At 27.6% G+C, this 13,549-nt stretch overlaps 1 protein-coding gene across 1 annotated transcript in view; it reads left to right on the top strand.

Moving 5' to 3' along the window:
- Positions 1–9,794: 9,794 nt before the first annotated feature.
- LOC123263193 (hemicentin-2) overlaps positions 9,795–13,549 on the top strand; it is a 101,886-nt gene continuing 98,131 nt past the window's right edge. The window contains exon 1 of the mRNA XM_044725765.1: positions 9,795–11,292. Within this exon, the coding sequence (XP_044581700.1) occupies positions 11,196–11,292 (97 nt within the window). The 5' untranslated portion in view covers positions 9,795–11,195. The remainder of the gene's footprint in view (positions 11,293–13,549) is intronic.

Genomic DNA, 13,549 nt, shown 5'->3' with positions numbered 1-13,549 from the left:
TGACATAATTCTAAATGTTACATTTTATATATGACAATGTATCACAATGATACTTAAATACTAGTACCCGCCGTGAACGGCCGTTCATAGAACTCCTATCCATAGTAAAAATAAAAAATATACATATCACAGTTGGCGTTCTTAAAAATATTTATAATCGATTTATATAATGAGCGGGGAAAATTAAAAATACAAAAACCCACTGACAATTAAATGGTTACATAAGGTGATAAGGCTATTTTCCGAGTTATACTATACAGAGCTCGTTAGGCATTTTATATTTTAGGCACGGATGATGCCGTTTTATTTTGCACACTTTTCGCAAGATCTCAAGATTGTCGAGTTTTGTGTTATAAAAGCTAATGGTTAGATTTTTTATCTATGTGTCGAGAGTTAATATATTATATTATATTTTTCATGCAATTACAATGAGAAAAAAAAATATTTTTATTAAGAAAATTTTCTTGATACAAGAAATTATGTTCTTGAAAATTTTCAAGAATATATATTCTTAGCTCAAGAAATTGTTAAATTGATTGAAATAATTTTTAGTTAATTTAAATAAAGCTATTCTTTTGTTTATCTACTATGCAAAGATAAATATTGATGTTTTTCTCTTCAGAAATTAATAATTAATAATAATAGAATATTTGATCGTCAACAAGTTTCTTGAACCAAGAAACTGTTAATTGAGTGAAAGTAATTTTTTTCTCAGTGTATAAAAAAATTTTTATCATAGAACTTTACAACTTAAATTTAACTTTCTAGTAAGGAGAAGAGTCAGTGATTGTGCACCCTCTGTTGGAGATTTTCAACACTACTGAGAAAAAGGTATTTTTTATCAAGTTAAATTTTTTATTTTAATAAAGAAACTGTTATTCTGGTGGTAAAAATACAAAAGTTTAATTTCTGAAACAATACATTTTTGACTGTAGCAAAACTTGGTTTTACTCTGAGTAAAATACCAATATTTATAAGATACGAATCGATAAATCCTTGCTACATTTATAATGAAGCGAGAAATTTTGTTTACTTCTTTGTATCTCTGTGTATCCACTAAAACTTAAATTGTTATATAACAATTTAATTATTTAGTAATTATACTATTATAAATTTCATGAGTTTAATTTTATTAAATTTATTTTTAATTATATGTGTAAACATCAAGAATTTATGTAATTTACTTGTCTGTATTTTGTAAAAATTGCCATCTGGTATCAACTTTGGCATAAATTAATAATTCTATCTATCTATTCTATCTAATATTAAAATGAAGCGAACATAACCTTACTTAATTAACACGGAAATATTTTCTCACAATGGACTTTTTTCTTTTTTAATTAATGAATAATCAAGAATGGAAGATAATTTTAAATACATATTAACGAATATTTTCATAACCCCAACTTTGATTGCTGGTGTGTTCAGTGAATTCTTAGATTCATTATCTAAACTTTTGAGTGAAGTTGGCTGTAAAATTATTATTGCGGGTGATTTTAATATTAATAAGTTTCTTAAACATCAAGCTAAACTATTGTTTAACGCACGATCTGAGCATTTAAATGACTTTAATAATCTATTGAAATTTGAATAATACAATCTTGTCACAAATTATCGAAATGACTGTTCAGATCTAGTTTTATCAAATATAACATGTAACGTAGAGAGATCAGACTGGACGTTAGTTGGACTGGATACTTATCATCCGACTTTTTTATTGACTTTAATTTAAATAGAAAAGTGGACAGTGTACCTGATGTGAACTCAAGTTCGCATAAATTTAACTTTAGAAAATATGATGTCTCGTCTAATCACTGCTCTGAGGGAAACAGACTGGTCTGATCTATCTACTAGTTTTAGTCCTAATTATTTCTGTACACTATTTTACGATAAACTTAATCAAATATTTGATGCAGTGACCCTAAGCATGCATGCGTAAAACTTCGTCGTTTCTCGTTTGGTTTACAATTGATATTATATTATCGTAGATCTAAAAACAATTTTTTTATTTTTTTTGTTATCGCCTGCGAAACACTAAAGTATTGTTTATTTTTTTTTATTTTTGTAATCAGCGGAACTTAACTCAATAACACACATTGTATAGCAATATAGTTAAGTCATCTTGTTTTATTTTAATTATATAAAAATTTATAACTAATGTATCTATTAACCCTGTTAATGGCCTAGGCTGTTGGGTTTGTTTTTTTTTTTTGAATAAATAAATGAATAAATAAATAACTACATAAAGGAAATTTTTTTTTACCGTGTAACAATTTGTTAACAAACTACTGTTTTCTGCAGAACAACTACCACCATATTTATTTTATTTTCTACATAACAAAGTAAAAATGAACGTATCCCTTAGACTCTTCTCTCTAAACAAATCTATAGTATGTAAATATCCGAACAAAAACAGTTTCACTGTAAAAAAGTCGCGCCAAGTCCACGTTCATAAGACTATTAGGAAAAAAAAAATTTTTTTTTTCTTTACAAAAACATACAAAATAAAAAAATTAAAAAATCCAAGTAACCGATATGATTGTTTATGATTTTCGGAAATTAAAAAAAATTTTATTCTAAATTTAAAAATTAAAAAAAAAATTTTAGAACGTATTTAGTGTGCGTGGTTGCAAAATATTTTACTTTTAATGAAATTCGTAAAATCTATTTACTAGGACTTTAAAAAAATTGAAATACACAATGACGCACACCAAGTACGTTCTAAAATTTTTTTTTTTATTTTTAAATTTACAGTAAAATTTTTTTTAATTTCCGAAAATCATAAACAATCATATCGGTTACTTGATTTTTAATTTTTTATTTTGTATGTTTTGTAAAGAAAAAAAAAATTTTTTTTTTCCTAATAGTCTTATGAACGTGGACTTGGCGGGACTTTTTTACAGTGAAACTGTTTTTTTTCGGATTTTAGTATTTTTTTTTATTATAATGAAAATTTAGAATTGATAACAACTTAAATCTCGTGTTGACTGCATTTTTACTGCAAACTATCCCTTGAAGCTACAGTTTATGTAGATGTAATTCCAGTGCACCCTGGCGGCCGTAAATGTAAGCTGTGAATTACTTTTTTTAACTGTAGTTGCTTATCTATAGGAGGATTACTACACATTTTTATTTTATCTAGTCTGTGGCGCTGACCTTTCTCCATCAAAAAAAAGTCAGGATCGAAATTTGTGAGCGAGCTATAGTATGTGCTGATAAAATTTAATAATTTCAAGTAAATAAATTGTTATAAGTGAATATAATTAATTAATACGGTGAAATAAATTATGAATTACTGTTATGATAAACAAATTGGGTAAAAAAAGTACCGTAGAATTAAATAAAATTTCGCAGCCTCAAAAAACCGTTCTGCTTACAGTAAACATAGTCGGTAGTCTGGCGCTCCGTTTACAACGGATTTGAACGGAACTTGGCGCCAGATTCTACCGAATCTGTGAATTTATTTTAACATGCATGATATTTGGATATAGATAGAAAAATGTTGAAACTTAAAAATAAATAAAAAATATACTTCAATTAAAATACATAAAGTTTGACTGATACTAAACGTTGCATAGAATGTTTTGCAATAAAAAAAAAAAAATATTGTATTGTAAAACAACGCTTTTTACACGATTTGAAATATCCAATGAATACAGGAAATACGATACATTATTTGCCGAACGTGATGCGGCAAAATAAAACACCAAATGCGGATGAAGGATTTATACATTTATTAAAGGTTTAAAAAACTCGAAGTGTAATCAAATAGAGCAATAATGGATATAACAAAAAAAAAAAATGAACATAAACCAGCTTCGATGAATTTGTGGTGATTTATATAATTATTCAATAAAGACGATACTCATATTTGTACTTCATTTCAATAAAATAACAATAGTAAACCACAAAAGCACGGATCACTGTTATAAATACAAGCAGTTGTCATAAACGTCAGAATAACATTGACCGTACGTGTGTTCCTCTGATGAAGCTCCCAAGGGTACAAGGGATCATAGAATCAGCCGTGCTGTCGGATTCTAACGCCCGAGTTTTCATCTCATTCAATTTGACGTAGTTAAGATAATGAAAATTGTTAAATTTCAGTTTTTACAAATTAAAAGCTGACACTATTACGTGCTCGTAATTTAATGGCATAAACTGCTAGATCGTACTTGGATAGTTAAGAGTACGAAAAATCGTCTTAAGCGGGTTACCTAATAGAAGAAAAAAACGACGAATGATCTTTTTGAGGATACTGAATTCCTGACACGTTTGAATTTTAATGAGCTATCGAGCTAGGCTAGACTATAATAATCTTTAACGTTTCGGCTGTGATACGGCATTTTACATGCACCCGTTACACGTTTATAGATTCTTTAATGCTGCATACACGCTTCACTAAAGTCATATATTAACAACAGTTGACTCTCGATTCCTACAAATGATTGTAAGCCGTGAAAAGACAATTTTACTTTAAATAAAAAAATTAATTTTAAAGTATACTAAAACATTTTTTATTTAAAGATTAACTACTATTTTCATTTATTTGATTGCAAAATCAATACTTTGATTGTGAATTTATTGCAAATACATTTACGTATAAAATGTTCCTCGGCTGTCGATATTTTATCTGCGAAATTTCGCACTGTATCAACAGCTGGCCATTAAAAAACCTCAAATCCAGTGACACAATTGCCATTAAAATTTATCACAAAGTCACTTAATGATCCCTAAATTTTATTTAACACCGTAGAATTCACTATAAAAACGACTATTGAATAAAAGTCACCAATTTAGTTTGTCTAAAAAAAATATATATATAAAATTTAGTTGATGTCATAAACATAATATAAATATAATAAATGCATCGTATACTTAGAAATTTAACAATGATTCATTATAATTGAATTCCATCACCTGGAGTGATTTTATTTTTATACCCCAGTCCCTACTTCATATTTTATTACGTATGTACATTTGAAGACATTTTAGCATCGAAAAATATTCGATGATATAACATAAAATGAAAAAAGGAGAGAACCAAAGAAGAAAAATAAAATAGCACAAAAGGTAAGAAATATATGTTGTAACTGATCGTAAATTATAATTTAATTTCTCACAATTGTTATCCTCTTATTCAATTGAGTTCTTGAATTTGGGTGATAGTTTGCGGGTGGTGGTTGTGGTATGCCCAATAGTTTTGTTTCCATATACATATATCTGTAAGAAGGTATATATTTTACATATCTATACGTATACACATCGAACATTCGGTCTATATACATCGAACGAAGAATCTAAAGAATTTATGGATAAAGTTTTCTTTATAATTCATCAAAGATTCAAGACTATTAAAGTTAAAGCACGGAAATATAAAGTAAATTCAAGCGTCACTTTAATTACGAAAAAATCTGAGCCTCGTTTTTTTTTAGTTTCCCATTTTCCTACTCTTTATTCCCTAATAATTAATTAAAAAAAAAAAAAAAAAAAAAAAAAAAAGACGCTTTCATAAATCAGTAACTAAAAATCATTTGTTAAAGAACTATCTGATCATAAATTTAATTTTTACTGTTTGACTGTTTCTAATGAATCTCACTATTAAGCTACCTTAACAGAGTTTATCTTTCATATTGATAAAATAATTTATCAGAAATCCAGATTTTTCAAGAATTAACGTGAATTACGGATTCATTAATATGTTACTCTTCAACATCAAGTAAAAATTTTTTCAAGAAATTTTATATATACATTTTACTAAATGATAAGTAATTATTCTTTATTCAATGATGTATTCGGAAAAATAGTATTTGAGTAGCTAAGAAATATTGATACAAATGCTGTCAACTTTGATGGATTACAATTAAATACTGATTGATCGAAGATTTTATTTGATTGAATATAAATCTCCAATAAAGTGTGAAATTATCTTCTAATTGAGCCTATTTTTGTTCTTTTAAACATTTATTCGATATCATTATTTATAAACTCAGTGAATTAAATATTGTTAAAAAATATTTGAAGAATTTCGGATTATCTTAGCCAAGATTTGCACACTAGATCTCTAATAACATGTGCTGTTAATTAATGAAATATTAAGATACATTAATTAGTAAATTTATTATTTGAATTTTCAAAGGAGGATGTCAGAAAATTATTTTACGGGTGTTTCAGGTTATATCGACGAAATAGAAGACAATAAGTTTTTATATAAATTTTCAAAGAACTGATATCTTGAAATCATAGTGTGATTTTTAAACTCTCTTCGGTGAAAATATGAATCAACAGCAATCTACTCTCTTTGTCAAGTTGTGTTGCGATGATAATGTAACGAAAGCAAGCAAAGTGAAAGTATGTATTGTATAACATTTTTCCCTTGGATACTCCGTGGGGAACCGAAACCTTTTTGGCACCCTGTGTTGTAGCAGCTGTCACTGACCTCTATTCACGTACACGTGTCGTTATTTTTATCCAATTTATAGTATACCCGTGCTCCTGTTATTTAACCGCACATAAGTTAATTACCTACTTAATTTATGGAGTTTTTGACAGGAGCACACATACCTTATTTACTTATAATTCATTGACTTTTCGAAAAGTAAACTATATTGTACAGGTATATAAATCGATGGGTATCTTTGTATTTAATTACTATCGTTTGTATTTATATTTTATATTGTTGTAGATATATTTTAATGATTTACTGCCGTGAAAAGTCTCAGATATTAGCTGTATTAAAATAAAAATATAAGCTAAATATGTGAGTCATAATTATAAGAACGAAGGGTGGAAAAATTGATTGCGCTGGCTGGCGTGGATGACGCATCAGGTTTATAGATATTACAGGGCGTTGTCATACATGTATATGTGTTGTAAAAACATTATTTTCATTTCGTTATATTGCACAGATAGTTTTTCAAATGTTCCAATTGAGTTGTACATTTTTTTTTTCATTACATATCACGAGTTATGGTGATGATAATGATTGTAAGGGAAGTTTGTACTATTTTATCTAGTTGATGGCTGTCAGATAGATTTTTTTTCTTGATTCTTAACTTGAGGCATTTAATTTTATATTTAATGTTAAGATATAATATTATCGAGAATTTTCTGCTTCTAGAAGCAATAAATATATAGTTGAGCTATAAAAGCGTTCGTGCGAAACGAATTGGTTATAAATATATTTTTATAAAGTATATGTAAATAATAAATTAATATGAATGATAATAGTAACAATATAAATTTATGGATTTAGTTTCATTATAAAATTCTTATTTATTCCTGGAAATTAGAGGATATTCTTTTATTGAAGAAAACATTAACATTTTGATATTTTATGAATTTTACAATATTTTTTATACTTAAATAAAAGTAAATAATTATTTTATTTCTCGTAAATAAAATATAAAAATTTCTTAGAAATTCAAATTATTTTTTGATAAATTTTTTGGATATAGAACTAGAAAATTTGAGAAAGAAAGACGAGAGCTAAAAGGTACAGGAATAATTTTTATTAATTGAACTATCGCTTGAAAAAAAAAAAAAAAAAAGATAAACAATATTATACACAAACAATTAAGATTTCGTCAATATTCTCTTTAGTAAGGCAAAATTTTTATGAATGGTTCAATGTAATTTAATTCTGTGAAATTTGTTTTTACGCTTCATTTAGTCACAGTTATTTGGTCGTTAGATATTTCTGTCGTGTCACCATAAAATTGAGTTAATTTTAGTATCGTTGTTTCTACAGTATTGTAATAAATAATAAATATCGTTTGATGTTGGTATAAAATTATTTTTCAACTTTTAACTGTCGACAATACTTTCATAAAAATTGTTCAACTCAAAAAAACCAGAAATAAAAAATCTAGCACATTTTCAAAATAAAAATAATAAATATTTTACAGAGCACAAGAATAAGTATTGAAAAAAGATTTAGCTAAGCGATTATCAATAATAACATAACCTATTAAGCTTTGCTATTGAGGTGAAAAAAAAATCAATCTCTTACACAAATGATGTATGAAAATAGTCATTTTTAAAAATAAAAACCTTGGAATTTTCAATATTTTATAAAAAATTTAATTCGAATAAAAGTCAATGACTGGTAAAATAAGGCGTGAAATCTGGAGGGTAAACGGTTGATTAATTTTTTTATCCTTCCTTGAAAAATGTTTAAGAAAATCAAGTTTAAAGCTGAGCGAGTATCTGTACGTGAGATAGCGATAGTCTAAATTGCTCTTTCGTGTAAGTTAAAGCCGTTGATTTTCCGATGGCAATTTTTCATTCGTTTTCGAAAGCTTGAAAAAAATAAATTTATTAAAAAAAAAAATCGAATGTTTTGCTTTAAATATTGTTTTATTGTTAATATTGACAACCGTGTCAAATTTTCTCACGCAAATTAAATAAAATTTTAATCGACAAATATTTAAATTAATTTTTTCATTGTATCCAACAAAACCGTTATTTTAGCAACAAATATAAAAGCTTTTAAATAAATTGCGTGAAAATAAATTAAATAATAATTTTAAATACAAATAAAATGTAATTATGCCTGTAATTAACAGTCGACGAGAATATAAATATTGTGATCAAATAAAATCCAACGTTAACATAAATAAAAGCTCATCATACAAGCATATCATTAAATTAATATAATAAAATATACTTCTCAATTAAAAATAAAAATGAAAAATTAAAATATTTTTCATAAACTAGTTTATCTCAACTGCGAAAATCTCAGGTCACTCTTAAAATAAACTTGATTATTTATAAATGCAGTGTCGGTATAGAATACAAGTGCATTCAAATTACACAGTGCATATTAGTTACCCACAATGCGGAAACAAACAAACAAAAAAAAAAGTTATAAATTTTATTTGTCCGTAAGGTGCACAGATTTTATAGTAGTAGTTCACGGTCATTGGGTTGGTAAATCCCTTCGAATTTATTGCCAGTACCACCCTCACGCATGACTGCCTTTTTTCCACCCTCCGCAGTTTCACCGTCGGACTGCACAATTCGTGACAACAAAACCGTTTTTCCTCTGCTCCTACATCCCCAGTTCCGACATACTCAAACGTACGTCGTAATCATACACGCGTGGTGATACATATAGAATACGATACATATACTCAACACTCTTCATCTTCTTCCCTTCCTTTCCTTTTTTTTTCTCCCACATCCCATTCTCTTCCCTATTATGCGATACGTGCTTTAGTTTGCCCTTCTGACTCGATGAGCTTCCGGGGAACACCAAAGTGAGCACACTGTGCCCCTTCTGGCGTCTTTCTGTCGCATGGCGCTTTCCATTCCCTTTATAACTTACCACATTAGATGTATACATGTGTGTGCATGTATGCATATCGTTACATATATACATAGATATAGATATATGAAATAGAATCAACGCCAACGCAACACTGTAGTAAGCTACACTAATAGATACAGCGACTGTCTGTGACACATGTAGTAAAGTGCCGGTCATCCTATGTTGGTTTATTCGTCACCGAGCCCTTTATATTTGTGTGTGCTTTCAGTTAACTTTGTGTGCTACTCGACTCGACTCGCTTTACATTACATTAGTGTATTCACGATATATGCCACGACTCGTAAACGATTATAACCGTGACATGATGTTAGATTGCATCTGTCTCTATATATGTATGTCTACTATGCCTAATAATAATTATTATAACAGTAGCAACAATAATGATGATAATAATACTTCTCTGGTACGTCTACTTCTGCACGACACCAAAGTGGGGAACTTAGACGCGTGTCTTTGGTTTTGGTTTTAGTTTCGTGGCAGTCTTCAGTCGAATACAATCTTCGCTCTGTGCATGACTAACTCATTAATATAACAGTGGATTTTTTTTTATTTTTTATTTCAAGCGATAATAAATAAATAAATTAATTAATTTTTGAGCTTTGTGGATTGATATGCCAGTGTGGGATACAGTTTATTTTTTAACAGTGCAGTAGCTTGTGGTGGTAGTTATGCAAAATTTTTCAATCAGGTTGAGGTGGTTTAATTGATTTGGCCAATCGAATGATACTAGTTGGCGTAAAATATTTTTACAAGTTCGTTCATAAATTCTTTATAGTTTCTCTGGCGAGTGGTAATGGTTCAACGAGAACACAAAATAATTGATCTATTGATTAAATTTGATAACGAAACGACTAGACTGTTGTGAAAATAATTAACGAAATTTTTTAATAAATTTTTGGTTGTTCTTGGACATTTCGTTTCTGCTAATTTTAGCCGAAAGGAAGAGAAAAATAGTGAATTTTTTGATGGAAGCTAAATAAAGACGAAGGAATCTGGAAAAAAAGAAAAATAAAGTGACGGACAAACGTTTTCTTGTGATTACTCAAGACTTGCAGTATTAGATCGCCCGCGAAGTTGAAGATTTAAGCAAGCATTGTATCACTTAACATAAAAGATAAAGCAAAAAGTTTTAGCTTAAGTTCAAGTTGAATAGTCCTTAAGCTTTATGAATGGAATTAACATTTGGTGTTGCTGAGGGTTAAGTTAAAAAAGTATAAAAGATAAAATTTTTTTTTTTTTTTACTATGAAATGATTTTGACATAGACCTGACATCGCTTAATAATGAGCACATGTGGCGCTTTCGTCACTACCGACAAACATATCCCGTAGAATTATAACAAAAAATCTATAACAAAAAATGAATAAAAAATGTCGTTTTGAAGATTGTAAAAAAAATGTGACGGCAATCTGGCAAGTTCGGCGAATGTGCGGGTTGTGATTTTGAATTTACCGCGTACATAACTTTTCTTCGAGGACGAATAAAATTTTATTTCAATTTGAAGAAAAAAAACTTGAAATTTTATTGGTAATTTTCAATAATGAGTCGTTACATTTTAGGAATTTTTATTTGCGATCGGAATCTGTCGACTGTTGTAGTAATGACAATTGCGCGGCGAATTAGATTGCTCGAGTTTGAGATTTTATCTTCGGAGTAGAAGAGAAGAGCATTTACATTGAAAATAAAAAAAAAATTACCGGGGTTACAGGTTACGTCTTAATATATGTTACACAGGATTGAATATAATATGGATCTGAGATATCTTAGATGGATGAAAGTAAATGTGTTGCCGTGACAAGTTGAGTGTATCGATAAGTGTAAGAAAAAATTTATAAAAAAGTTTAAAAGCGCTAGAGTGATTCAAGATGCATCCCACGTCGTCGTTTGTATTTTTCATGAGTTTACTGATGCTGACATATTGTCTCGTCAAAGGTAATGGCATACCTGACTCTGCGAACAAAGGTAAGATATTCATTGTTCACTATTGAAAACTTATTCATATACATCTGTATTTAATAATATCGATATTTTTGTCACCTTGCTGATAACGTGTTTCAAAGAAATATTTTGTTTTTCATATTTTAAGGTACATATTTTTAACAAATTTAAATTTATTTCTTATAATAAAAATAATATAACAACCTGGTTGAGAAGATCGATCATTAAAATACTGCTATTCGACGATTACCTTCCTATCGATCTGGAAGTCTACCGGACCCGTCATGAGATCAGTGATCTAGAAAACGGAATAAGAAATAAATAAATATAGATAAGTTTATTAATACTGTAAGTGAGAATATTATGAGATCATTGATTTTCAAGATTATTTGTATATTAATTAAAGCTATTAATTTTTGTACTTAGTGGATAGGAATTTTATTTTATTTAAAACGTTAAAAAATTTTTTAAAGATAAAAATTCAAAATCTTAGGTCAAAGAATTTTAGAACTTGTGTTTAAAATCGCATTCGCTGAAAAATTGTAAGATTGTTAAAGTCTGTACTCAAAATATATTAAGCTTTTTATAACATGTCAAAGTTGATCCTGAAAAATTAAATTTAAAAATAAGAGACGAAAGAAATTCTTAGAATTTTAGCTGTGAGTTGGAGAGTATAAATACAATACCTTCATTTTTTAATATATTTTTATTATAAATCGTATCGCTTGGAGCAATGGAATAATTGAAATTAATTAAAAAGCTTTGATGTATATTTTGAGTATTTAATACTAATTTCATACGTCAATTGTTCGTTTGAATTACACAAATTTAATTAACTAAATAATTTAATTATTGCTGCAGCTATAAATAAAGGATTCAAATAATTTTGCAAATTGAACTTGAAGTGTAACTAAAAGTTTTAATTGAATTAATTATTTTTTCTTTCAATGATAACGTTCATTTTGTGTCCACTAATATATTGTAATTTATTTTACATATATTTATCAAATTTTATTCAGCTTAATTAATTTATAAATGTTTGATCGATTAAATAAAAATGAATGTCATCATGAATTTTTTCTGTTTTCTAAACAGTATTCGAATTATAAATTTAACAAGTAAAAATTTATGGCTAACTCAATTATCGAACTGTATTCAGCCTTAAAATTACGAAATAAAGTCGGAGCGTAAAAATGAGAGCTAGAATGTCTGGGCTAAATATTTTTTTATTTATTGAGATAATAAATAACATTAATATAAACGAAGACGCTACCTTGATGTTGATGAGTAATCAACGAATTTTCAGAAATGATCGTTATAAACCCTGTCATAAAATTAAAGCGGATGTTTTTTGGCTTAAAAAATTTACTAATTCAATTAGAATAATTTATTAAAATTATTTTTATTAACAAACTTTATTTTCTTATGATTCCTGCAGCGCTAGTACGTTAATAATTTTAAAATTTATAACCCTGTTAATTATGTGGTTCACTGTAACATCTCTACTACTTTTATTCTATCTGACTCATCTCTATTCACCATTGTATAGAGAGAAAATAAAAAAATTAAAAAGAGGGAGTTACGCAATCTTAGCCTTTGATTTACGTGAAAAATATTTTTTTCCTCTCACGCAATAATAAACGTATGCCTAGATAAGGGTTTAAGTGCATCAATAAATAATAAATTAGGTATATATATCCTTATAAATTCTAGGTATTCGTGGTATTTAATTATGATAAATAATTACTTAAAAGAACATAATTTTTCCACGGTTAATTTTTTAATTATTAATAAATCAGCTATTGAATAAATATTAACTTAAGAAATTTTACTTAATGAAAAAGAACGAGTAAAATTTATGAATAACTGTAAATAATGTAATTAAAAGTAAAGTAACTGTTCAAAGGCTAGCTCCACCTTTTTTTACCGAGAAGACTCTGAAAATATTTTTTAATTAGATTTTTGAGTTTCGAAGAATAAATTTACATTAATAATTAAATTTTCTCATCACAATATTTATCTTCATTTTTATTTACAGAAATAATATTTAAAGAGTTTACTGTTTCTACATAAATTTATTAATCATAAAGAATTGCTATTACATATGTATATTTAAATAATATTGAATCGGAAACTTATACGGTAGAATACATTAATCAGGATGAGGATTACTTAACTTTTTATCTACGAGTAAACTTTTATAGCTGATACTCCGATAAATACTTTTGAAAATTCGATACAGCACGTGTTTTCATTGCTTTACATTTTTTTTATCTTCAAG

The sequence above is a fragment of the Cotesia glomerata genome, linkage group LG1 (assembly GCF_020080835.1).
Source record: "Cotesia glomerata isolate CgM1 linkage group LG1, MPM_Cglom_v2.3, whole genome shotgun sequence".
Classification (NCBI taxonomy): Eukaryota; Metazoa; Arthropoda; class Insecta; order Hymenoptera; family Braconidae; genus Cotesia; species Cotesia glomerata.
Note: the sequence above shows the minus strand (reverse complement) of the source record. Positions and strands in the feature narration are given on the sequence as shown.